Raw genomic sequence first — 27,892 nt, 5'->3', positions numbered from 1 at the left:
CATAGACTCAACTCACTAACACCGCTTTCTCCTCCCTTCGTTTTCAAAGACAGATTTCTCACAGGAGTATGCTATGTTCATTACCTCCTCTTTCTTACTACCCATTCATTCACTCAGTAACTCCTTCAACGTAGCTTCCATCACTCAACTAAAATGGTTCTCTTGGAAGTTATAACTCATTTCACCCCAACCAAACTACTGTAGTAATTCTTCTAACCTGCCATACTTAACAAAACTCACTGAGTCCTCTGTTTTTTGCTTTGCATTTTTAAATAATATGTTTATACTGCTATTTCTTGATTTTTAAATGTTAGACATCTTTTAACTTTCAGTTGAAGATGACAAATTATCTTTTTCACCACCCACATATACTTCCCATCTGTCCATCTTTTCGTGATACTAATTTTGGCTTACCAATATTCAGTATTTACTCATTTATGACTATGTAAATATTATGCACAGCAAAAACACAAGGTATATTATTATATTTTCTTTCTTATACAACTTTTTGTTTTTCTTAGAATGATTATTTCTTTCTCGGTTTGTGGGGGTTTTTAAGTATTAATCAGTGCTTCCTCAACTGAAGTATTAAACACTAATTCTCCAACTGAAGGTTGGACAATTTTTTTACACAACAGATAATCAATTCTATTATTTAATTTTCCTGCAGAAATTCCTCCTAGAGCCTTCTGTCCTGCTACTTCAATCTGAATTGCTTTCTAGCTGTCTTGCACAAACTGTTGTCCTGCAACTACCTTCCGTTATCACTCTAAGAATTCTCTTTCTTTCTCTCCTGTGTTGCACCCCTTGATGCTAGATCTCATAATTTCATCTTCCTAAACTTATTCTCATTTTTTGATAAAACATACTCTTCAGTAGTTTCATGAGAAAGGCTGCATAAAAGTTAAAGTTTATGAAACCCTGCCCATCTAAAAATCTTTATCCTCGGCTGGGTGTAGTGGCTCACACCTGTAATCCTAGCACTTTGGGAGGCCGAGGTGGGCAGATCACCTGAGGTCAGGAGTTCGAGACCAGCCCGACCAACAAGGTGAAACCTGTCTCTACTAAAAATACAAAAAAATTAGCTGGGTGTGGTGGCGGGTGCCTCTAATCTCAGCTACTTGGGAGGCTGAGGCAGGAGAATCGCTTGAACCCAGGAGGCAGAGGTTGCAGTGAGCCAAGTTTGGGCCACTGCACTCCAGCCTGGGTGACAAGAGCAAGACTCTGTCTAAAAAGAAAAAAAAAAAAAACAACTTTATCCTCACAGTTGATTGATAGTTCGGTTTGGTACAGAATTCTAGGTTGAAAATAATTTTCTCTTAGAATTCTAAAAGCATTGCACTTTTTTTTTTTTTTTTTAAGCTTCTCATGTTGCTGTTGAGAAGCCTGATGGCATTCTAGTTCTTCCAATTTCTCTTTCTAGAACTTCAAATTTTTAGGTCTTATACTCCTGGACTGGGCCTTCAGTTTTCTTTTCTTTTTTTTTTCTCCTGTTTTCTACTTCTTTGCCTTTGCTGGGTAATTTCTTGATCTTTCAACCCATCTACTGAATTTTTCTTTCAGCTATTACAATGTTTACTTTCTAAGAACTCTTTCTTCTTCCTTTTTTTTTGGAGACAGAGTCTTGCTCCATCACCCAGGCTGCAGTGCAGTGGCACCATCTTGGCTCACTGCAACATCTGCCTACTGGGTTCAAGCAATTCTTGTGCCTCAGTCTCCCAAGTAGCTGGGATTACAGGCACCATGGCCAGCTAATTTTTATATTTTTAGTAGAGACGGGGTTTTGCCATGTTAGCCAGGCTGGTCTTGATCTCCTGACCTCAGGTGATCTGCCCTCCTCGGCCTCCCAAAGTGCTGGGATTACAGGTGTGAGCCACCGTGCCTGGCCTCTATTTTGTTTTGTTTTGGCTTCTGGCTATCATATTAGAGACTTCCCCCAAATATCTGGTGATCCTTGAATACCTGAATATGTTCATTCCTATTTGGTGTGAGGTACTAAAAAACTGGTTATCTGAATGAATTGGAGCTTGTTTATATTGAGCTTCACTGTAGAATGAATGGGCGGAAACCTGGTCATTTCACTGTGCAACTCCTAAATGTCAGATTTGTAGGGACTTCCTCTGAGGCTATTTCAGTTTCTCCAGAAAATATTCCAGAATCCCACCTGGGGGTTATTCATTTGGCAGCCAGCATTCTGACAGCTAAGCAAGGGAAGGGAGCTGGAAAATAAGTGTCAACATTTAGCAGATAGACATTGACAATCTTTTTTCACTAGGGCATCTCACCTACGCTCTGTGTCTGGTGCTCCTGAGTCAAGAGCTCCTCTAGTTTAATATCTCCAGTCTTCTATGGAATGAAGGGTAGTGACCTTGATGCTTGAAGTTGGGGGAGGGATCTGGGGATCTAATTGCTCCTCATAATGATTTTCAATATCTCCTCTTATTTTCAGCTCCCCTCTCACTCCCAGTTTCAGAGTACTTGACACCTCCAATTCTTTTTTTTTTTTTTTTTTTGAGACTAAGTCTTGCTCTGTCACCCAGGCCTGGAGTGCAGTGGCACAATATCAGCTCACAGCAACCCAGCAACCTCCACCTCTCAGGTTCAAGAGATTCACCTGCCTCAGCCTCCTGAGTAGCTGGGATTACAGGCACCTGCCATCATGCTGAGCTAATTTTTGTATTTTTGTAGAGACGGGGCTTAACCACCTTGGCCAGGCTGGTTGCAAGCTCCTGACCTCAGGTGATCTGTCTGCCTCTGCCTCCCAAAGTGCTGGAATTACAGGCGTGAGGCCACCACGCCTGGCCGACACCTCCAATTCTTGAACCCACCTCCAATTCTTGAACCCTTTTAGGCCTCTATGGCACAAACATACTTTTTCCCTTTTGCAAGTAGTTATACATCAGCTTTCTTTACCAAATCAGTTTTTACTTATGCTTCTGCTGTCCACCGTCTAAAATTTGGTGGATATCTATTATTTCCTGTCATGTCTTCCTTTGTTTTGTTCTTGTGCCTTTACATCTTTTCTCCCTCTTCATTATACTTTTATTTTATTTATTTATTTTTTGAGGCAAGGTCTTGCACTGTTGCCCAAGCTGAAGTGCAGTGCTGCGATCTCGGCTCACTGCAGCCTCTGTCTCCTGGGTTCAACCGATTCTCCTGCCTCAAGTCCCAAGTAGCTGGGACTACAGACATCTGCCATCACACCTGGCTAATTTTTGTAGTTTTAGTAGATATGGGGTTTCACCATGTTGGCCAAGCTGGTCTCGAACTCTTGACCTCAAGTGATCTTCCTGCCTTGGCCTCCCCAAAGTCCTGGGATTACAGGCATAAGCCACCACACCTGACGTATTACTATTTTAGTGTGCTCTACAGAGACAGCAAATAAACACATGTATTTGGCCTGACACTTTCTAGAGGGTCTATAACTATTTACCTGTCCATTTTCTTTCAGACGAGACTGTGAACTCTTTAAAAATAGAACTATATTCTCCTTATTCTTTTAGTACCAGCACTTAGAATAATACCTGGCACAGAGGACACGCTAAAAAAATACTGTTGAATAAACGAATCGATGAATGAGTGAGCTCCCTGTATATCTTTCATCTGGCATAGAGCTTTGAACATTGAAAGCACTGAATAATACACAAATTCAATAAGGAAAACTTTATGGCTGACATTTTATACTTAAAATTTCAAATATATGGTTCTCAGGAAGACTTGTATACATTGTAATTATCACTTACATGGCTACAGCATTTAGGGTATACACTACAAACAGAATATAGTCCTGTTCTAGATAAGCTGGTTTCTGCCTTTCTTTTCAAAAAGCATTATTATTATCACTTTAGCGCTCAAGCTGCCTAAAATGCCTTCTTCTCTCCCTCCTATTCAATTTTTGTCAATCTTTCAAGGTCCAATCTAAGCTTCCTTTTCTTTCTTTCTAAGTTTTAAAATATTACTCAAAAAAATACAGGGTCTCACTATGTTGCTCAAGTTGGTTTTGAACTCCTGGGCTCAAGCAACCCTCCTACCTTGGCCCCCCAAAGTGCTCGGATTACAGGCATGAGTCACTGCACCCAGCCTAATCTTCCTTTTCAATGAAAGCTTCCTTCCATTGAGAGCTTCCTCTCCTCTTCCTGATGCTCCGTAGCACCTTTTTGAACCATACATCCCGACACCGGATTACATTCTATAGGATCCCACTCCCTAGTTGTCTTCCCAGCTAGATTGTAAGCATCTTGGTAGCCAGGCCACAGCCTTCTTTCCTATATCTCATAATTTCTAGTACCACTTTGGACACATAGCAGATGCTCAAGCAAAATTTTCCTTTATGAAAGCTATAAAAATAGCTTTATTTTTACTATGATTATAAAAATGTCATTTGCTCATTATAAAAACTCAGACAATATAAAAATGTGTGAAGAAAAAAGTAGTCTCAACACTAAGAGAAAATCATTCACATTTCAGTAAACCTCTTTCCAAATATTTTTGTATGCATGTAAACATATAAAGACATAAAGATACATAATTTTATATAAATAGTACTCTACCATCATGCTGTTCTCACAATAAATATAAATGTTCAGTGTCTGCCTAGAATATTATCACATATTTGCTCATCATTGCTTTCTGAATTTAATTTTACTTTAAAAGTAGAAACATACTTTCAAGAAATTATTGGACAATTAGCATAACACATAAGGCTCTGATCACTGAAATTATATATTTTTCAGACTATGAATTATTTTGTCATCACATCTATTGTAATTATAACATAAATTCATTTTTTATCCACATATATGTGTGTGTGTATATATATATTTTCTAATTAAAAGAGCTGGAATACATCTATATATTTTAAAAGATATTGGTCATCTGGTAAACACTTTTGTGGACTGCTCATTAATCCTTATATGTTTTTTATACATCTTTCCTAAGGTTTCAATTAGCTAATATATCCTCACATTTCTTCTTCAAGTGACAAAGCTGATGATAATTACTTTCCTATATCGGTTTCATCTCAATTGGATGGCCTCTTGTTTAAACGATAGTGGTGATGGTAAAGCCTACGTTATATAATTTGTCCATGTAAAATCCATCAAATTGAGTTTTTGAGAAATGGTAATTTACAGCTTTAAAGGTTCTGTTTGGTCCTGTGCATCTAGAAAAACAGCTTGCAACCTACTAAGTTCCTTCTGGTCATGCCAGATGAGAATTTCCAGACTGTTTTTCAAATCAGGGCAAGGGGAAAAGAACAGAACAGGGAATCCTTGGCTGCCACAGCCAGCTTCAAATAATTCAGTGTGCTGGGAACAGCAGCCAACTGGGTGCGACTGACTGCACCCTTGCACCAAAGCCAGAGAACAAAGATGAAGGGTGAGGAAACTAAGGAGATTCTTTTTTTTTTTTTTTTTTATTGATCATTCTTGGGTGTTTCTCGCAGAGGGGGATTTGGCAGGGTTACAGGACAATAGTGGAGGGAAGGTCGGCAGATAAGCAAGTGAACAAAGTTCTCTGGTTTTCCTAGGCAGAGGACCCTGCGGCCTTCCGCAGTGTTTGTGTCCCTGGGTACTTGAGATTAGGGAGTGGTGATGGCTCTTAACGAGCATGCTGCCTTCAAGCATCTGTTTAACAAAGCACATCTTGCACCGCCCTTAATCCATTCAACCCTGAGTGGATACAGCACATGTTTCAGAGAGCACAGGGTTGGGGGTAGGGTCACAGATCAACAGGATCCCAAGGCAGAAGAATTTTTTCTTAGTACAGAACAAAATGAAAAGTCTCCCATGTCTACCTCTTTCCACACAGACACGGCAACCATCCAATTTCTCAATCTTTTCCCCACCTTTCCCCCCTTTCCATTCCACAAAACCGCCATTGTCATCATGACCCATTCTCAATGAGCTGTTGGGTACACCTCCAAGACGGGGTGGTGGCCGGGCAGAGGGGCTCCTCACTTCCCAGTAGGGGCGGCCGGGCAGAGGTGCCCCTCACCTCCCGGACGGGGCGGCTGGCCGGGCAGGGGGCTGACCACCCCCACCTCCCTCCTGGACGGGGCGGCTGGCCGGGCAGAGGGGCTCCTCACTTCCCAGTAGGGGCGGCCGGGCAGAGGCGCCCCTCACCTCCCGGATGGGGCGGCTGGCCAGGCGGGGGGCCGAACCCCCACCTCCCTCCCGGACAGGGCGGCAGGCTGGGCGGTGGGCTGACCCCCCCACCTCCCTCCCGGACGGGGCGGCTGGCCGGGCTGAGGGGCTCCTCACTTCCCAGTAGGGGCGGCCGGGCAGAGGCGCCCCTCATCTCCCGGACGGGGCGGCTGGCCGGGCGGGGGGCTGACCCCCCCACCTCCCTCCCGGACGGGGCGGCTGGCCGGGCGGGGGGCTGACCCCCCCACCTCCCTCCCGGACGGAGCGGCTGGCCGGGCAGAGGGGCTCCTCACTTCCCAGTAGGGGCTGCCGGGCAGAGGCGCCCCTCACCTCCCGGACGGGGCGGCTGGCCAGGTGGGGGGCTAACCCCCCACCTCCCTCCCGGACGGGGCGGCTGGCCGGGCGAGGGGGCTCCTCACTTCCCAGTAGGGGCGGCCGGGCAGAGGTGCCCCTCACCTCCCGGACGGGGCGGCTGGCCAGGTGGGGGGCTAACCCCCCCACCTCCCTCCCGGACGGGGCGGCTGGCGGGGTGGGGGGTTGACCCCCCCACCTCCCTTCCGGACGGGGTGGCTGGCCGGGCGGGGGGCTGACCCCCCCACCTCCCTCCCGGACGGAGCGGCTGGCCGATCAGAGGGGCTCCTCACTTCCCAGTAGGGGCGGCCGGGCAGAGGCGCCCCTCACCTCCTAAGGAGATTCTTGAAGTGACTTCCCAGGAGGAATCTCAGACCAGCCACACCCAGTCCCTTCATCTTAGTAAATAACTCAGCAAAACTGCAAATGGGCTTAGTGGAGTCCCTGAAGGAACCTCTCCCACAGAGTGGGGGATTTCTTCCTCACTGCTGCTACATGCAACTTCCCAAACCCAAGCTTGCCTGCAGGGGAAGTGTGTGCTCTCCCCAAGTCACGGCATGTTTATTATATGATGCACAAACAAACAGCAAATAGTTCTTGGAGGGTTTTCTCTATTTCCTGGCAGCAGAAAGAGTGCAGCTGTCTTACAGTTTAACTGGGGTTTTGGCCTTTTTAATACAGTTTTTAAAGTTTGTAGTGGAAATCCTATTTTCTATCTTTATCTGATGGTTAAATTGAAATTTGAAGTGCTCCTTCCAAGACAGGCTGAACTGATTGGTAGTGGACTATATAAGTAAGCACGACCCAGCAGGCATTCATTATTTTATTCACCCAGTATTTATCAAGCACCTACAATAAGCAAGGTTCAGAATGGGGATCCAAAGATAAAATATGCAGTCTTTGCCCTCAAGGGAGCTAACAATGATCATTATCACAATGATAAAAGCAACATACTTTGACAGAGCAGTTATTACATACCAGGATTACTGAAGGCTCCAGTCGGTTATCAAATCTAGTTTTCACAACACTGAAGTAGTAGTATATTCTCCATTTTATAGATGAGAAAACTAAGGCTTGGAAAAATTAACCTGACCATGGTCACACAGCCATATCCAATAAAAAAGGCACCTGAACCTAGGGCCATTTGACTCTAAAGTCTTTCTCTTTAGTGCCTCACACAGAGGTAAACAGATAGTTGATATTACAAATTTACAATCTAGATGGGGAAAAAGGAAAGATAAAAATCCACTTATTCTTAATTCCACATGGCATTTTATGAAAGAGACTATGTATTTGCCAATAACTAAATACAAGGTATGATAGGACAAGTGCCCTAAGAGGTCGCTTTTGAATGGAGGCAGGGGAGGGCAAGGACAGGAGGAAATGGGAATCTACTTGAGCTGGGTCTATTTGAGGATGGGCAGGACTGTGACAGACAGACATGGGGGAAAGTTCTACATGGTGGGAAAGCAAAAACAGAGGTGTGAAAGGGGGAAAGCACAAGGAGTGTTTGGGGAAAGTGTTTCTGTGTGGCCAGAGTATAGTCTATGAGTAGGAGAGTAGTGGTTGGAAAGCTGGTGTTGGGTCATGAGTGGCCTTATGATAGTCATAAATTCATATTTCATTAGTAGGCAATACAGAACCATTGAGGTTCTCAGCAGAAGTGACAAGACCAGGGCTGTGCTTCAGAGAATTACATTTCCAACTGTCTTGCAGGAGTTCTCAAGCTTCAGTGTGTATGAGAACCACCTGCAGAGCATTTAAAATGCCTGGGTCCCAACCAAAAAGATTCTGATTAAAGTGGTCTGGGGTGGGACCTGGGCAACAGTATTTTTTAAAAGCACCCTAGCTGATCCTAATATGCAAGCAGGGTTGAAACCGCTTAATGTTTCCCAAACTTGAGTGATCCTAAGAATCACCTGAAATGCTTGTTAAAATTAATTCCCAGGCCCCTTGCCTGCTGGCTGCGGTCGAGTACGTTTGAGGTGGGATCAAGGAATCTGTCTTTTTGACAACCTCCCCAAGGTGTCTAATTAGGGTTCTAAATTAGGGTCAGGCGGTAGCAGTGGGAATCAAGAGCAGGTTATGCCAAGCAAAATAAAACTGGAAAATATTAAATTTTCAACATTATTTATATTTGCTTTTACATACTTCCAGCTTTAAACCCACCAAAACAACCAAATTTGAGTATGGTTTATTAAATTGACATCTTTAACCTAAGGTGGTTTTATTTTGATTCATAGTGTATAAACCTTAACTTAGTCATTTACTTTTGTTTCTAAGAAAACTACAAGAGCAAGAGATTTCAGAAGCCTAAGAGGTATCATTCACTTTCTGGTACATCTATGTATCATATCTCCATATCTCTCTCTCTCTCTCTGTCTCTCTCTCTCTCTCTCTCTCTCTGTCTCTCTCTCTCTCTCTCTCTCTCCCTCTCCCTCTCCCTCTCTCTCTCCCCCCCCGTCTCCCCCCCCCCATCCATCCACCCACCTTGTTTGAGATGGTGTCTCACTCTGTTGCCCAGGCTGCAGATCAGTGGGTATTTACAGGCACATTCATAGTGCACTTATGTTCTCCAACTCCTGGGCTCCTGGGCTCAAGTGAGATTACAGGCATGTGCACTGTGCCTGGCTTGGCAGATCTACTTTAGAGAATGGGTTTAATAACGTTGTGTGTTACAGTCTCACTTCAACGTTGTGTGTTACAGTCTCACTTCAGCCTAACTTTAAAATTAAAAAACAACAACGGCCAGGTGCGGTGGCTCATGCCTGTAATCCCAGCACTTTGGGAGGCCAAGGCGGGTGGATCATGAGGTCAGGAGTTCAAGACCAGCCTGGCCAACATGGTGAAACCCCCGTCTCTACTAAAAACACAAAAATTAGCTGGGCATGGTGGCACATGCCGGTAATCCCAGCTATTTGGGAGGCTGAGGCAGGAGAATTGCTGGAACCAGGACCCAGGAGGAGGAGGTAGCAGTGAGTGAGATCGTGCCACTGCACTCCAGCCTGGGCTACAGAGTGAGACTCTGTCTCAAAATAATAATAATAATAATAATAAAATAAACAACAACAACAACAACAAAAAACTCTTGTATTTTCAAAGAACTTCCAAAATCTGCTTATTATGTCCTTCAAAGCATGAAATATCCAATAAACAAGTATTATACGTCCCTCTCTAATAAGAATTATTATTTTTAAATTTTAAACCAGGTGGAGTAACTATTTTTTCTCCTGAAGATAGGTAAAATGGAACTTAAAATTAAAGAACTTGTAGCTACTTTACCTTCATCTGTAAAACAATGAAAGAAGAAATAAAATCACATGGGCAATGCATTCTTATGCCTTAACTACTACAATTACGTTTTGGGCTAGAAAATCATACATTCATCTCAGAGACTAAATGACACAAAATGTATATATGTTCATTTAGCAGCAGAGCATGATAATGGCTAGAACATTTGACTGACAACCAGAAGACCTGAATTTAGTCTTGGTTTTACAGGTCCTACCAAGTGACTAGGAGACCTTGGCTTTGATTTTTATATATACACAATGGGGAAGGGTTGAAGTAGATCAGTAGTTTTCAAACCATGTTCCACAGAAGCTTAGAATTTTGCAGAGGCACTTAGAAGTTTCTATAAAAGTTTAATTTCAATTCTTATTAAAAACATACTTTTATTTAAAGTCTATAAGAAAAACAAAATGTACACTAAATATGTTACACAGTAAATTTTAATATACACACACTATCAACCTGTGCTCATAGGTTAACTCATTTGTGGAATTTCTCCTACTCCACAAATATATATATATATTTGCAACTGTAAATGTGCCACTGATTAGGAAATTATTATCTGCTCTGGTCTTTTTATTTTCTTTTTAATCCAGGACTATAGTGGCATGAAAGCTGAGATTACATAAAATCTTTATACTGGATGAGAAGACAGATGTTGTCAAGCTCTCCTTTTACTTATATGATCTGGGTATGGAAGCAAATGCAAAGTAAATTTATTATTTTATAAAATGCTTGATAATTATAAAATGGAAGTCTTTAAGTGTTAAGATACTAACAAAGTAGTATAAGGTAGTCATATTTGTACGGTGACTGGAAAGGCAATGGCAGAAAAAAATTCAAGGAGTAGAGGATCATATAAAAGAGAAGGCAGCCAAAAATATTGTGTAGATAAGCACTAGCAGTTAAAATTATACAAGAAGTTTTCTTTTCTTTTTTTTGAGATGGAGTCTTGCTCTGTCACCCATATTGGAGTGCAGTGGCATGATCTTGGCTCACTGCAACCTCTGCCTCCTAGGTTCAAACAATTCTCCCACCTCAGCCTCCTGAGTAGCTGGAATTACAGGCGCACACCACCGTGCTTCACTAATTTTTGTGTTTTTAATAGAGACAGGGTTTCACCATGTTGGCCAGGTTGGTCTTGAACTCCTGGCCTCAAATGATCTGCCCACCTCAGCCTCTCAAAGTACTGGGATTACAGGCATAAGCCACTGTGCCTGGCCAAAATTACACATGCAGTTTTCAAAATTAACATTTACGTTTTAAAAAATATTACATTGAATAACATACAGATTGATACAGGCTGTCAGTTTTATTAGGACAAAACCTTTAAGCTGCAGATCTTTCTGGGTTATTTGCAGGGATGTAAGCAGTTGTATCAAAATTTATTCTTTTATACTAAAGTTTCCTGATTGACATAAGGCAGGTATGAGGACAACAGTTAAAAAAAAAAAAAGTAATTACCATTATTTCTACCTTAAACTAAAATCCATTGAATATAAGTTTATCAATGTGGAAATAAATTAGATGGCTCAATTTGATAACGCAGGGTCACAACACGGCCATACTCACAACTTCAGATAAAATGTTAATGATAAATCAAAACAGGTGTTGGACTCAACATGCAAAATAAAATGAATCTTTCTGTGCTGAAACTGTGAGTTAAAAAGAAGACCTCTGTGTTAGTCTGTCTGGGCTGCCGTAACAAATACCATAGACTGAGCGACTTAAACAGCAGAAATTAATTTTCTCACAGTTCTGGGGACTGGAAGTCTAAGATCAAGGTGCCAGCAGAGTTGGTGTCTAGTAAAGCCTCTCTCCTTGGTTTGCAGACAGCTGCCTTCTCACTGCGTCCTCACGTGGAGAGGCATGGGCAGCTATCTGGTATCTCCTCTTACAGGGACATCAGTTCCGGTGTCTCTTCTTGCAAGGATACTAATCCTTCCTATCTGATGAAGCCCTACCCTTATCACCTCTCTTAACCTTAATTTCCTCCTTACAGGAGGAATTTCTTCAAATATAGTCACGTTGGAGGTATGGCTTCAACATGGGAATTTGGGGGGCAGACACAGTTCAGTTGTACTAGCCTTTGAGTTATCTGATCTTTTCAAGAAATAATACCATTGAACAACTTATATATGATGTTATAATATACATTTATTTTTCTCCAAACAATAAAATTTTTAAACTAGCTGAGAAAATTTGTTGATTTCTCCAGAGTGATTACTCATTAATTAGGAATGTGAGCAACTCAGCTTTGAAACACAAATTTACTATCACTCCCTTTCTGAACATTAATAAAGCTAAAAAAAGATCAGTCAAAATGTTAAAAACAAATCTATTAGTGTTTGAAGCTACTTATCTGTATGAATCTCAATTTTTTGGCACACTTTTACCTTAAAACCAAATAAAAGTCCTCAACCTCATCAATAGGTTCTTGGAAACTGACTTTAAGTGAAACAAGGTATAATAAAACCAATTTCATCATAGGCTAATCGACATAAACAACAGTTAAGTTCCTATGGCATATTTCAGGTCACAAATAATCACCCAACTTCTAAATAAAGACCCCACACACCTCTAATATTAAACATTGAAATAAATGTGGGCTATACATACATTTAAGAAAGGTTAATAACAACAAGTAAGATTACCCAATTTTTGGTGAATCGCTGAATGACGACAGTTGTAGTGGTGGTGGATTAAATAAAGGAATAGATGTTTGCAAATAGAAAAATTTAAGGAGCACCTCCTCCGACCATGAATTAAAAAACAATCACAAATATGGTGGGCTAGCTGAACGCTTTCATACCGCATCGCTTATTGTTGTGCAGTTGTATGATTATCATCTACTTTATAAATTTGTATTTGATAATAATTTGTATTTGATAATAATTTGTATTCATTCATTTTCCAACCTGCTTATTCCAGCTTAGGGTTGCAGGTGGCCAGAGCCTATCCTGGAAGCCTGGGACACAAGGTGGATAGCCCTGGACAGGACATCATTCCATCTCGGGGAGCACACACACACACCAACATTCACTCACACTGGGACCATTTAGTCACACCAATGAACCCAACACATACATCTGTGGTAGAAAACTGGAGTACCCAGAGAAAATCCATGCAGACATGGGGAGAATGTGCAAATTTCACACAGTGGCCCCAGCTGGGAATCAATTTTTTTTTCCTCATCAATGTTATAATGCAATTATGTTATTTGAGGACCTGCTGTACTGAAAAACTTTTCCCCTAAGATCAGGAAAAAGACAAAGATGCCTGCTTTCACTACTTCTATTCATCATAGCACAGGAAGTTCTAGCCGGAGCAATTAAGGAAAAAACAAACAAACAAACAAAAAAAAAAAACGAAAAAAACCCACAAGGCATCCAAATTAGAAAGAAAGAAATAAAATAACCTCTGTTCACAGATGATATGATCTTATATGCAGAAAGCCCTAAAGATTACACACACACACACACACACACAACTGTTAGACCTAATAAATGAATTCAGCAAAGATGCAGCATACAAAATCAAGATACAAAAATCAATTACACGCTGGGGTGGTGGCATGTCCCTGTAATCTCAGCTATTTGGGAGGCTGAAGCAGGTGAATTGCTCGAACCCGGGTGGCGGAGGTTGCAGTGAACCGAGATCACGCCACTACACTCTAGCCTGGGCGACAGAGTGAGACTTTGTCTCAAAAAAAAAATAATAATAATAATCAATTATATTTTTATAAATTAACAATGAAAAATATGAAAAGGAAACTAAGAAAATTCCATTTACAATAGCATGAAAAGAATAAAATACTTAGGAATAAATTTAACCAAGGAGGTGACAGACTTGTATACTTGAAAACTACAAAACATCGCTGAAAGAGGCTGGGCGTGGTAGCTCATGCCTGCAACCCCTCTGCTTTGGAAGGCAGAGGCAGGAAGATTGCTTGAGGCCAGGAGTTTGAGACCAGTCTGGGCAACAGAGTGAGACCTCATCTCTAAAAGAAATAAAAAATTAGCTGGGCTTGATGGCAGAGGTGGGAGGATTGCTTGAGCCCAGGAGTTCAAGGCTACAATTAGCTATGATTGTGCCACTGCACTCCAGCCAGGGCAACAGAGCAAGACACTTTCTCTTAAAAAAAAAATTGCTGAAAGAAACTGAAGATGACCTAAATAAATGGAAACACATCCTATGTTCATAGATTAAATGACTTAATATTGTCAAGGTGATACTACCACCGAAAGTGATCTATAGATTCACTGCAATCCTATCAAAACTCCAATGGTATTCCAATGGTATTTTTTAAAAGAAAAAACCATTCATAAAATATCTTTGAAAGGACCAAGAATAGCCAAAACAACCTTGAAGAAGAACAAAGTTGGATGACTCACACTTCTTGATTTTAAAACTTATTACAAGGCTGGGTGTGGTGGCTGAAGCCTGTAATCCCAGCACTTTGGGAAGCCGAAGCAGGTGGATCACAAGGTCAGGAGTTCAAGACTAGCCTGACCAACATGATGAAACCCCGTCTCTACTAAAAATACAAAAATTAGTGGGTGTGGTAGCATGTGCCTGTAATCCCAGCTACACAGGAGGCTGAAGCAGGAGAATCGCTTGAATCCGGGAGGTGGAGGTTGCGGTGAGCTGAGATCGTGCCACTGCACTCCAGCCTGGGCAACAGAGTGAGACTCTATCTCAAAACAAACAAACCAAACAAACAAACAAACAAAACAAAAAAACCCCCAACTTATTACAAAGCCACAGTAATCATAAGGACAGGCAAACCAACAAAAGAGAATGTAAATCCCAGAAACAAAAATCCTCATATATATGGTCATTTGACTTTTGACAAGGGTGCAAAGGGTACCATTCAAGGGGAGAACGGACAGTCTTTTCAATAAATGGTGTTGGGAAAACTGAATATGCACATGCAAAAGAATGAAGTTGGACCCTTACCTAATACCTTACATAAAAATTAACTCAAAATTGATCAAATACCTAAATTTATGAGCTAAAACTAGAAATTTCTTAGAAGAAAACATAGGGGAAATCTCCATGACACTGGATTTGTAAACGATTTCCTAGATATAACACCAAAAACACAGAGGACAAAAGAAAAACAGATAAATTGGACTTCATCGAAATTAAGAACTTTTGTACATCAGAGGATATGATAAAAAAAAAAGTGAAAAGATGACCTACAGAACAGAAAAAAAATTTGCAAATCATATACCTGATAAGGAATGAATATCCAGAATACATGAAGAACTCCTACAATTCAACGACAAAACAGCCTGATTCAAAAAGGGCAAAGGGCTTGAATAGATACTCCTCTAGAGAAGATATAAAATGGCTAATAAGCATATTAAAAGACACTCAACATCATTTGTCATTAAGGAAATGCAAATCAAAACCATGAGATACCACTTCACATTCTTTAGGATGGCTATTATCAGAAAAAAAGAAAATAGCAACAAGCATTATTGGGGATGTGGAGAAACTGGAACCCTTACGCATTGCTGGTGAGAATGTAAAATGATACACCTGCTGTAGAAAACTTTACAGCAGTTCCTCAAAAAACTAAACATAAAATTACTGTATGGTATAGTAATCCCACTTCTAGTTATGTGCCCAAAGTAATGGAAAGCAGGGACTAGAAAGATATTTGTACACTTACATTCATAGCAGCATTGTTTACAACAGCAAAAATGTAGAAACAACCCAAGTGGCCATCAACAGGTGAATGAATAAACAAAATGTGGTATATACATACAATGGAATATTATTCAGCCATAAAAAGGAATGAAATTCAGATACATATTACAACACGGATGCACTTTGAAAACATCATGCTAAGTTACATAAGTGAGACACAAAAGGACAGATATTGTACACACTTATCTGATGTATCTAGAATAGTCAAATACATAGATACAGAAAGTAGAATGGTGGTTTCTAGGGACTGGAGGAGGAGGAGAGAAATGGGAGTCATTGTTTAATGGCTACTGAGTTTTGGTTTTGCAAGACAAAGAGTTTTGGAGATGGAGGGTAATAATGGTTGCACAACACTGTGAATGTACTTAATGCCACGGAACTGTACACTTAAAAATGGTTAAAGTGGTAAGTTTTGTTATATAGGTTTTATCGCCATAAAAAAGATTTCTCAAATTAAAAAGTGGTAAATGGTAAATTTTGTTATATATTTTACCACAATAATAAGAAAAACCATATATATATATTTAAGACCTAGTTTCAAGATGAAATAATTTCTAAGGTCCCTTCTAATTCTAAAATTTTATGTGATCATGGAGATATCAAGGAGAAAAGAGAAAGAGAATCTATTAATAGTTGAGGAAAAAGCTCCTGACTGAATTAAGAGTGAAACTTTACCTTTTGATGATTATAAATGGACCAAGAAGCTCTAGCAATGGTAGCAAACTCCAATGCCTACAGACGCTCAGGGAATGTCAGCAGGTGAAGCAGGGCAGCTTGGGTTGGTGGTAAATCTGAGACCACATGCCCTGTCTAAAGGGAGCAGCTGCATCTCTGCCCTGGTGAACTGTCTCCCTGCAGGAATGTGGGCAGGGTGCTGGGAGGATTTTCCATTCTTCAAGTGAAACTGAAATTGAGACTTTTATGTGAAACATTGGCATCTAATTGAATCTAAGTATTTTTAACACTGAAAGTCAAAAGAAGACACATCTGTAGGCCAAGGCATGTGTAGTTAGCCAACTACTAGTTTGTGATACCTTTCATGGAGTGAAGGCAAAAACCCAGAATACAAAAGAAGGAATGGATGTACTATTCACCAGTGTTTAAAGTTTGATTACAGATCATGATCTAAATCTTTCAAATCCTTATTTTGGAATACTGAGTATTATTTTAATTAGGTGTTATTTAGTATAGTATAGCTTTGATTAGGCTGGTTTTTAGTGGAGCACTTTAAACATGAAGTTTAGTACCTGGCATATAGCATTTGCTCAATAAGGGGTAGCTATTATTAATTTAAATCAGAAGTTCCTATACAATATAGAAAAGTTAGTGTAAAGCAGATTTTAAAAACTAACCTATCCTCTGATAAAATGAATGATAATATAATCCATTCAATAATCTATCTTCTGTATCATTACTGGGAAAAGGTAAGCCTTCATATTATATAACAAAAAAATCATTCACCTGTATTAGGTGCTGGGGATATAATTACTGGCAAAACAAACAAGGTTCCTGTACTCATAAAGTTTATAATTTTAATAAGGGAGATGGACATTAAGAGTCATTCAAGTAAATACTGAGTCAGAAACTGTAATAAATGATATGACTAAAAATCAGAGGATAATCTGAAAAATTATAATGGAAGGACCCAATTCAGATAAGGAAGGGAGTCACAGAGAAGGCTTCTTTAAGGACCTGACCTTTAAAACTAAAACCTACAGGTATTATGTATGGAGGGTTGAGGAGCTTCATGTGGGAGAGAAGATAGTGACAAAAGCATTCCAGGAATGCTTGCGTAAGAGCCCCAAATAACCAACATTGAAAAAAAAGAGAACATTAAACAGGGGGAAAGATTAAAGTTATTGGAGGTACAGAGGTGAATGATTTGAGGGGCCATCAATTGTCAATTTTCTCCCTGGAGAAATGATTTTGAAGAAGGAAATAAACATGAAAAACAAAGGGAAAATTAGGAACTGAGGAGAAATAAACAAAACGGGAGCTAGGAAACAGGCACTGAAATTCTTGTTGATTGTCTGCATCTGGTTTCCGGGAGAAAATGAGAAGAGGAGATGCACTGGCTGGAGCAGGTGAAGATAATTGGCTGGTAGGGCCCACATCACTGATGAGACCACATGGAACGGTTCTTGTTTGTTTAAAACATTACAGAAGCAACAATTGCTCTTTAATAATTCAAAGACAGCCACCTACTCCTGTAGTAAAGCGCTATTAATCCTCACTGAATGATTTTTACTGGTGAAGATGAGGATTAGTGACAAGCAAAATCAAGTGAAGTTCAAGGCAATTACACAAAGAAGTCAGACCAACATCTTCATTTCAGCCTAAAGTGTCTGCATTTTCCCTTGACATCACTTTGTCCACCATAAACATTAGATATTTTAGAAAAACTAACAGATTTTTATCACATACTCAGATAGACCCACTGCAATTCCCTGATTCCTAGAATGTAAGCTCTATAAAAGCAGGGATTTTTGTCAATTTTCTGATCATACAGCAAAGTTGACAAGAATAATAATTTCTGTCTGTCCCAGTCACTGCTTTATCACCAACAACTGATACATAAATGTTTGTCGAATGAATAAATATGAACACAAAACCACTGTGAATTCAGAGTGAAACATAAAAGATGAAAGAAAAAAAAAAGGAAAGGAAAAAAGCAAGAGAGGGATAAAACTGGCCATACTTTACATTCTGGCATTCATTCTTGACTCTTTCTCTGCCACATCCCTCACCCAGTGAATCAGCAAATCCTGTCAAACCAACTTCTTCAATAGCTCTTCATTTTCATGGTCATTTCTGTTATATTGTAATAGTCTCCTAACGGGTCTATGCTTTCACTTTTACCTGCCTTACATTTTCCATGCTTTTGTCTGTGTTACATGTGAAAATACCACACAAATGGAGAAGATTCTACTAACTTCAGGAGAAACTTTTTATTTTCATAGGTTTTTGGGGGAACCAGTGGTATCTGGTTTACATGAGTAGGTTCTTTAGTGGCGATTTGTGAGATTTTGTTGCACCCATTACCCAAGCAGTAACAATGAACCCAATTTGTAGTCCTTTATCCCTCACCCCCCAACCCATCCTTTCCCCGGGTCCCCAAAGTCCATTGTATCATTCTTATACTTTTTAGTGCACACAAAGCCCTTCGTAACCTGGGGTAGCATGCACAGCAGAGTTGTTAAGAATGTGGACTTTGTGGGCTTGAGAGTGGTGGCTCACACCTGTAATCAGCACTTTGGGAGGCTGAGGCGGGTGGACTGCTTGAGCCCAGGAGTTTGAGACCAGCCTAGGCAACATGGTGAAACCCCATCTCTACAAAAAATACAAAAATTAGCTGGGTGTGGTGGTATGTGCTTGTATTCCCAGCTACTAGGGAGGCTGAGGTGGGAGGATTGCTTGGGCCCAGGAGGCAGAGGTTGCAGTGAGTGGGCAACAGAGTGAGACTCAGTCTCAAACAAAAAAAAAAAAAAAAAGAAAAGAAAAGAGAAAGAATGTGAAAATGTGAACTTTGTGAAGATGTAGGTTGGAATATGAGCTGTGCTACTTATAAACACTGTGGCCTTGTGTGAGTTACTTAATTCTCTGACTCTCAGTTTCTGATTCTTTTTCTTTTCTTTTTTTTTTTTTCGAGACAGAGTCTCGCTCTGTTGCCTAGGCTGGAGTGCAGTGGCATGATCTTGGCTCACTGCAACCTCCACCTCCCAGACTCAAGCGATTCTCCTGCTTTAGCCTCCTGAGTAGCTGGGACTACAGGCATGTACCACCACACCCAGCTAATTTTTGTATTTTTAGTAAAGAAGGGATTTCACCATGTTGGCCAGGCTGGTCGCAAACTTCTGACCTCAAGGATCTACCTGCCTCAGGCTCTCAAAGTGCTGGGATTACAGGCATGAGTCACCGCGCCCAGCGGACTCTGTTTCTTAACATATAAAACAGGATAGTAATCATATCAACTCATATGTTTATTGTGTGGATTAAATGAATGAATACATGTAAACATTTTGCGTTTACATGTGTTAAATTATTATGTGTTAAATACTGGCCACAATGACTTCTTACCACTTTCCAAAGGAACCATGTTGTTTCATGTTATCACACTTCCAGAAATCGTGTTCCCTGTTTTTAGAACGTATTCCTTATTTGCTTAACAGCTTTCTACTGCTCCAAGATCCATCCCAACTGTCTTTGCTCCTTTATAGCCTTCACCCGCTTCTATAGAATTGACTATTTTCTCCCTTGTGCTATTATGGAATCTTATGCGTGGCTCTAAAAATCACCTGTACTCTATGGAGACTATTTCTACACCACTCAGGTTTTTTTTGGCGGAGACGGGGCGGGGTTGAATTAAGAATCTAGTTTATTTTATTTCTTCTAAAAAAAATGGGATACATGTACAGAATGTGCAGGCTTGTTACATAGGTATACGCGTACCATGGTGGTTTGCTGCACCTATTGACCTGTCCTCTAACTTCCCTTCCTTCACCCCCCAGCCCCCCAACAGGACGTGGTGTGTGATGTTCTCCTCCCTGTGTCCATCGTGTTCTCATTGTTCAACTCCCACTTATTAGTGAGAACATGCAGTGTTTGGTTTTCTGTTCCTGTGTTAGTTTGCTGAGGATGATGGCTTCCAGCTTCATCCATGTCCCTGCAAAGGACATGATCTCGTTCCTTTTTATGGCTGCATAGTATTCCGTGGTGTATATGTTCCACATTTTCTTTATCTAGTCTATCATTGATGGGCATTTGGGTTGGTTCCTATGCTACTGTTTCTTCTCCTAGAATAAGAGCTCCTTGAGGGCAAGTATTGTCACTTACTCATTTGTATTTCCAGCCTGTCATGCAGTGTTGATGCATAACACGCTGAAGCAATAATACAGCCTGGAGTCAGACTTCATGGCTTCTCCTGGCAATGGCTTTTTCATTGACTGGGTGTGTGACCTACAGCAAGTTATTTAACATTCTAAATCTGTTTCATTTTCTATGCAAAGGAAATAATAGCATCTACCTAACACATAGGGTTGTTGTGAAGAAAAATGAGATAATCTACATAGAAGCACTTAATAAATGTTAATTGCTATTATATCATTTTCACTATATTGTATTTTTCATGTCTAGAAATTCCATTTGGATCTTTTTAATATCTTCCACTAATCTCCTAATCATATTCATGTTTTCTTTACATACTTAAGCATATTTATATGATTTAAAATAACTATTTTAAGGTCCTTGTTAGTTAATTCCAACATCTCTGTCATTTCTGGATCTGTGTTTCTATTGATTAATTTTTCTCCTGGTTATGAGCTGTATTTTCCTGCTTCTTTTAATGTCTGGTAATTTTATTTTGTTTTGTTTTGTTTTTGAGACAGGGTCTTACTCTATTGCCCAGGCTTGAGTGCAGTGGTGCGATCACAGCTCACTGCAGCCTCAACTTTCCAGGCTCAAGCAATCCTCCTGCCTCAGCCATCTGAGTAGCTGGGACCAAAGGTGTCACACCTGGCTAATTTTTTAAATTTTTTGTAGAGACAGGGTTTTGCCCTGTTGCCCAAGCTGGTCATGAACTCCTGGGCTCAAGTGATCCACTTGCCTTGGCCTCCCAAAGTCCTGGGATTGTAGGCATGAGCCACCATGCCTGGCCTGTCTGGTAATTTTGAATTGGATGTCAGACTTTGTGAATTTTGCATTGCTGAATGCTGGATTTTGTTAAATTCCTTTAAAGATTATTGAATTTTGTTCTTATATAGCATTAAATTACTTGCGGATCAATTTAATCCTTTTTGCTTTTAAACTGTTGAGAACTCTACCCAGTGCCCGGTGTGTTTTGAGGTCTCTTCCCTATGGCTGGTAGAAGTTTGAATTATCCTTAGCCCCTTGTATACTCCAGAAATTGTTTGGCCCACTGTTTTCTGGTGGTTCTTTTTCCAGCCCACACATATGCAGAATTTGTAGCCAAAGATTCTGGAGCTCACTGAACAACTTCTTCCTCTCTTGGATTCTGACCTGTAAATTCTGGCTGCTCCAGCCTCCCTAAACCCCAGTCTCTGCCTCCTCAACTCAATAACACTGCTAAGCTCTTTGACAATCTCTCTCCCTATACTGTTGCTTGGAAATTGGCTCTCAGAATCCACAGCCCCCACTGCCTATTGCCCAATGTCTGAAAACTGTTGTTTCAGATATGCTGATTTTCTCATTGTTAGTGGCAAGAGGGCAATTCCCTTAGTAGATACTTCTTCACAGATAGAAGAGGAAGTACCTGTCATTATTTTATCAAATGAAATACATATATGTATGTATGTGTATATATGTATATATTGAAAATTAAATTCTAATTGAAAATAAACTTGGAGAAGGCACTTTTGAGCCGATATCCCTAAACAGAAGTAAAGATTTACATTAAGAGAATATCAATCTTTGCCAGACTTAGAAAATTCAGATTAATATTCCTATACAGAACAAATTAGCAAAGTGAGAAGTGTAATTTTAAAGGCTTTTAAAATTCTAATATAACTTTTGCTTCCAAGAGTCTAAAGTTGCTTAGATACCAAGAGGTTTGTTACAGTCTTCATGAGATTATCTAAAATTTGGACAAGATAATTAGCATCAGTACTCAGTCATGCAGAAAAGATATCATACTCCTGTACTTGCTAAAAACTGGAATAAAATATTTTTTGTCAAAAGGGACCAGGTCCTTAGAGTTCTACAGGTGGCTTCATTTTTAGATATGTTATGCTCTTCTTTTGCTACCTCCCAGAAGAGTTACTTTCCACTTGATAATGCTAAAGTATGCACATGACATTCTAAGGAAGTTATCTGCAGAAGAACAATGCAGTAGGAGTTCCGCTGAGTAGGTAGGTACCTGGCATTATAATTGATAAAATGGGGCTTAATAAATCCTTTCCTTTAGAACCTTGCCTCCAAGAGTTTTCACTAATTCTGGATTAAAATTGGAGATTGACACATTCTGGTTTAGAAAGATGTTCTGGAGTTTCCTAGAAAAAGCTGAGAATATATTAAAGCTACTTAACCAATTATTTTAGGAACACCTAGACACAGATGTTGCATTTAGTCTAAGAAATCTGAGGCTGTCTGATTAAGAAGCATAACAATAAACAGCCAGCATAAAATCTAGGTCTTGTTTATGGCACAAGGAGAAACTGGGGGAATTTGGAGCTGCTTATTCTTAGCAGCTGGATGAGTCACTGGCAGCTGCTATTAGAAAGATAAAGAAACCCACATCTGCTAAGAGTCCAAATGCTATATGAATCCCTCGTGATAGTAAATACATTCTTGAAGAGGCCCCACTTCTACATCAGGAAAAAAGTTAAGGCTATCTGAAGACTGTTTTCCATAGTTATCTCCATATGCTCTATCACAGAAACTAGCTCTAGCCATATTCTTCAATATACAGCTGACCCTTGAACAACACAGGTTTCAGCTGTGCAGGTCCACACTTTTAGGTGGATTTTTTTCAACCAAATATGGATCGAAAATACACTATTCTAGGGGTATGAAGCCCTGTATACGGAAGATTGACTTTTCACATATGAGAGTTCCACAGGACTAATGTAGGCCTTGATTATGCGTGGACTTTGGTATAAACAGGGGTACTGGAACCAATCCCTGCATAGACTGAGAGACGACTGTACTAGGTGGTCTAAAACAAATATTTGCTGACTGAGTAAGGGACTGGGAAAGATAACCTCTGATAACATAGCACGAGCTTTACCTATATACTCACAGTTCCCAGTTTTGTTTACACAGAGACCAATGGAATAGTTTTTCTGAATTACTTAACTTAAAATTGAGTCCCCATTGGTTTTTGCCTATTAGTGCATTTATTCTGTAAGGGAAATGATACGATCCTCAGTACACTAAGTACTTCTTTCATAATACTGTAATGGAGATGCATGATCTCCAGAGTTATATGTCAAAGAGGCAATGATTGAAGTAAAAATAGTAGAAATAGCACATCAGCATATTAGTAAATCTGGGTTCTATTTCTAGCTTTGCTACTAATCCACCATGAAATCTTTCTGCAAGTTACACAATTTCATTATTTACAAAATGGGCACAATAATACCCACTTTACCTATTTCTTAGGGCAGTGGAACTAATAAGATATTGGGTGGAAAAGTTTTAGAAAAGATTTAGTAACTATATATAACAGTTTAATAGCTATATATTTAGTAGCTATTTAGAAAAGTTACAGTTTCGTAGCAGTAGCATTGATTAGAGCATGGTGGGGAACCTCATAAATTCAAAAGCAGGGAGACTACCTATTCACTGACTATAACCTCAGTGGGGAGGGGAGGGGAAGGGAGGAGAGGGAGAAGAGAGGAGGAAGGAAGGAAGGAAGGGAGGAAGGAAGGGAGGGAGGGAGGAAGGAAGGGAGGGAGGGAGGGAGGGGAAGGAAGGAAGGAAGGAAGGAAGGAAGGAAGGTAGGAAGGGATGAAGGAAGGGAGGGAGGGAGGGAGGGGAAAGAAGGAAGGAAGGGAGGGAGGGAGGGGAAGGAAGGAAGGAAGGAACGAAGGAAGGAAGGCAAGAAAGAAGAAAGAAAAAGAAAAGCAAGCAAGCAAGAAATTGTCTTAAAGGTATTTATGAAAACACATAATATGAAAGTAGGAGACCAGGCATGGTAGCCCACGCCTATAACCCCAGCACTTTGGGAGGCTGAGGTGGACGAGTGGCTTGAGCCCAGGAGTTTGAGACCAGCCTGGATAACATAGTGAAACCCCAACTCTATAAAAAATAGAAAAATTAGCCACACATGGTAGTGCACAAATATATTCCCAGCTACTTGAGGTGGGAGGATCACCTGAGCTTGGAAGGTCGAGGCTGCAGTGAGCTGAGATTGTGTCATTGTATTCCTGCCTGGGTGACAGAGTAAAACCCTGTCTCCAAAAAAAAAAAAAAAATTGAAATTTATTCTGTGGCTATTACTTGAAGGCTTTTAAAAAATATTCTTACCCAGTGGCCCAAGCCAAAAGCTTGGAAATTACCACGGTCTTCTCTCTCATCTTAATGCCAAATCCAATCACCAAATCCTATGGATTCTATCTCTGAAAGTGCCCCTTCCGTCTCCATACTGCCTTAGTGTTGGCTCTAATCTCTCACTCAACTACTACCAGACTTCTATGTTCCTTGTCTCCAGTCTAGGCCATCTTCTACACTGCCTTTTGAATGATCTTTCTAGAGCTCAGATATCACCACACCACTCTCCTATCTAAAAGCCTTCAAATAAGATAGGGCATGGTGGCTCACATCTGTAATCCCAGTGCTTTGGGAGGCTGAGACCTTGAGCCCAGGAGTTTGAGACCAGCCTGGGCCACACAGCAAAACCCTGTCTCTACAAAAAAATTTAAAATTAGCTAGGTATGGTGGGCATGTACCTGTAGTCCTAGCTAGTTGGGAGGCTGAGTTAGGAAGATCACTTGAGCCTGGAAGCTCAAGGTTATAGTGAACTATGATCATATGATCACGCCACTGCACTCCAGCCTGGGCAACAGGGTCTTTTTTTTTTTTTTTTTTTTGAGACGGAGTATTGCTCTGTCGCTCAGGCTGGAGTGCAGTAGTGCGATCTCGGATCACTGCAAGCTCCACCTCCTGGGTTCACACCATTCTCCTGCCTCAGCCTCCCGGGTAGCTGGGACTACAGGCGCACGCCACCACACCCGGCTAATTTTTTTGTATTTTTTAGTAGAGATGGGGTTTCACCATGTTAGCCAGGATGGCCTCGATCTCCTGACCTTGTGATCTGCCCGCCTCGGCCTCCCAAAGTGCTGAGATTACAGGCGTGAGTCACCGTGCCCGGCTGCAACAGGGTCTTTAAAAAAAAAAAAAAGCCTTCAAATAATACCCAGAGAATAAAATTTAACTTTTTTGTTTGTTTGTTTGTTTGTTTTTTGAAGCAGGATCTCGCTGTCACCTAGGCTAGAGTCAGTGGCATAATCATGACTCACTGTAGCCTCAACCTCCCTCAGCTCAAGTGATCCTCCCACCTCAGCCTCCCAAGTAGCTGTGACTACAGGTATGTGCCACCACACCTGGCTAATTTTGTTTATTTTTTTGTAGAGACGAAGTCTCAGTATGTTGCCCAGGTTGGTCTCAAACTCCTGGGCTCAAGTGATCCTCCCACCTTGGGCTCCCAAAATGCTGGGATTACAGGTGTGAGCCACCACATCCAGCCCCAATTTCTTTTCTTTTCTTTTTCTTTTTTTTTTTTTTTTTTTGAGGCAGAGTCTTGCTCTGTCGTCCAGGCTGGAGAGCAGTGGCATGATCTCGGCTCACAGCAACCTCTGTCCCCCAGGATTCAAACCATTTTCGTTCCTCAGCCTCCTGAATAGCTGGGATTATAGGAGTGTACCACCACACCTGGCTAATTTTTGTATTTTTAGTAGAGACGGGGTTTCACCATGTTGGACAGGCTGGTTTCAAACCCCTGACCTCAAGTGATCCACCTGGCTTGGCATCCCAAAGTGCTGGGATTACAGGCTGAGCCACTGTGCCTGGCCCAATTTATTTTTTATGGCTAAAAAATGATCTTTCAGCAGCTCCATTATTCCTTTACAGTCTCATCTCCCCTAACCTCCTTCATAAACTCCACACAAACTCTAGACATTCTGATCTGTTATGTAAGTATTCTAGGTTCTTTTGTGCTTCAGCCTATGTTCTACCTAGGATGCCCTTCTCTCCTTTATCCATGTGAATGATTCCTACTCTTCCTTCCCAGCTTAGATCAAACAGTCAGTTCTAAGGAGAACCTTCTCTACTCCACTTTTCTCTCCCTTCTCTAACAACAGTATCCCCATCCCACCCCCATTCAGGAGTTTCTTTCTTCATATTCACATTATTCCTTGTATTTACTGCATGGCATTTTAATATCTGCCAAGAGCAAGGGCTGTGAAGTCAGACTGCCTGGGTGTAAATCTGGGCCCAGAATTTACTATGTAACCTCGCCAAGTTACTTAACCTCTCTGATCCTCAGTTTCATTAGTTACAAAATGGGGATTATGGTATCTACCACAGAGAGCCCTTGTAAAGATAAATGAGTTACTACATGTAAAGAGCTACACTTGGCTCTTAATAGGTACCATTAGTGATGGTAGTGGTAATAGTAATATCTTTGACATAAACCAGACAACTCCTCAAAAGTGAGGTATTCTAAATGCCTTGAATAGCATGCATTCAAACAATATTTACAGGAACAAAAGAAAAAGTTTGAAAGAGAGAGAGAGGAAAAGAGAGAGAAAGAAAGAGAGAGAGAAGAAGGAAGGAAGGAGGAAGGAAGGAAGGAAAAAGAATTTGGGAAGACTTACCGCCATTTTTGCCCACAGTTCGGAAGCATCTCCAGAAGGCCCGTAAAAATGATACCCTATTGTGGGGGGTGGCTTGGACGAAGCTGAATTCTCGAAAGAGAATGTGTGTTCCCTGGCATACACTGTTAAAACTGCAAAGAGAAAAGTCAAGAAATCATTGTTAGATGGAATCCAGAAGGCTGGAATCAGAATGAAAAATTGAGACCAGAGAGAACCACTGCCAAAAATGGGGAATTGTTCTCCCCAACAAAACTCTGAACTCTAGATTAGACCTAGTCCTTCTATGGGGAAGTCTCTTCATATAACCATATCTTTCTGAAAACTCTTGGAGGCCAGTTCCTCTGAGTGCTTCCCACCTTCCACAGGTACACACAGAGGACATCTGAATCAGTCATTAGAGCATCGCATATGGAGGAAAGCCTTTTAGCCTCTAACTGGATGACACTGGCACTCATATCTTTCTTTTTGGAGAATACTTTTCCCTCTACTGCATTTGGAATTAGGTTTCCTTAAAGATATTATTTCTGGGCTGGGCGCAGTGGGTCACGCCTGTAATCCCAGCACTTTGGGAGGCCAAGGTGGGTGGATCACTTGAGGTCAGGAGTTGGAGACCAGCCTGGCCAACATGGTGAAACCCTGTCTCTACTAAAAATACAAAAATTAGCTGGGCATGGTGGCGTGCACCTGTCATTCCAGCTACTCGGGAGGCTGAGGCAGGAGAATCACTTGAACCTGGGAGGTGGAGGTTGCAGTGAGCCGAGATCATGCCACTGCACTCCAGCCTGATCAACAGAGTGAGACTCAGTCTCAAAAAAAAAAAAAAAAAGAAAAAAGATATTCTTTCTGTACTCTCCCTGGCCTATACCAGCTGCCATAAGGATGACATGGCTATGGGGACATAACTGGAGTGGCTGTTCCAGTTTGGGGTGGTTTTATATATCTCTCTGACAATAACCCCAGAGACAAATCCCATGTGCCAAAGGATATAAAGGGTCCAAACAGAACAAGAAAGGAAAATAGAAACAAGGGTATAAAGTGGCCCCTAAATGAGAGTATGAA

At 40.9% G+C, this 27,892-nt stretch overlaps 1 protein-coding gene across 4 annotated transcripts in view; it reads right to left on the bottom strand.

Moving 5' to 3' along the window:
* The window catches only part of CSTPP1 (centriolar satellite-associated tubulin polyglutamylase complex regulator 1), a 236,679-nt gene that overhangs the window by 83,711 nt on the left and 125,076 nt on the right, over positions 1 to 27,892 (bottom strand). For all 4 annotated transcript variants that reach the window (XM_004051039.3, XM_031016392.2, XM_063711118.1 and 1 more), the window contains one exon: positions 26,834 to 26,964. In XM_004051039.3, coding sequence (XP_004051087.2) covers positions 26,834 to 26,964 — 131 coding nt within the window. The remainder of the gene's footprint in view (positions 1 to 26,833; positions 26,965 to 27,892) is intronic.

Source organism: Gorilla gorilla, chromosome 9, assembly GCF_029281585.2.
Source record: "Gorilla gorilla gorilla isolate KB3781 chromosome 9, NHGRI_mGorGor1-v2.1_pri, whole genome shotgun sequence".
Classification (NCBI taxonomy): Eukaryota; Metazoa; Chordata; class Mammalia; order Primates; family Hominidae; genus Gorilla; species Gorilla gorilla.
Note: the sequence above shows the minus strand (reverse complement) of the source record. Positions and strands in the feature narration are given on the sequence as shown.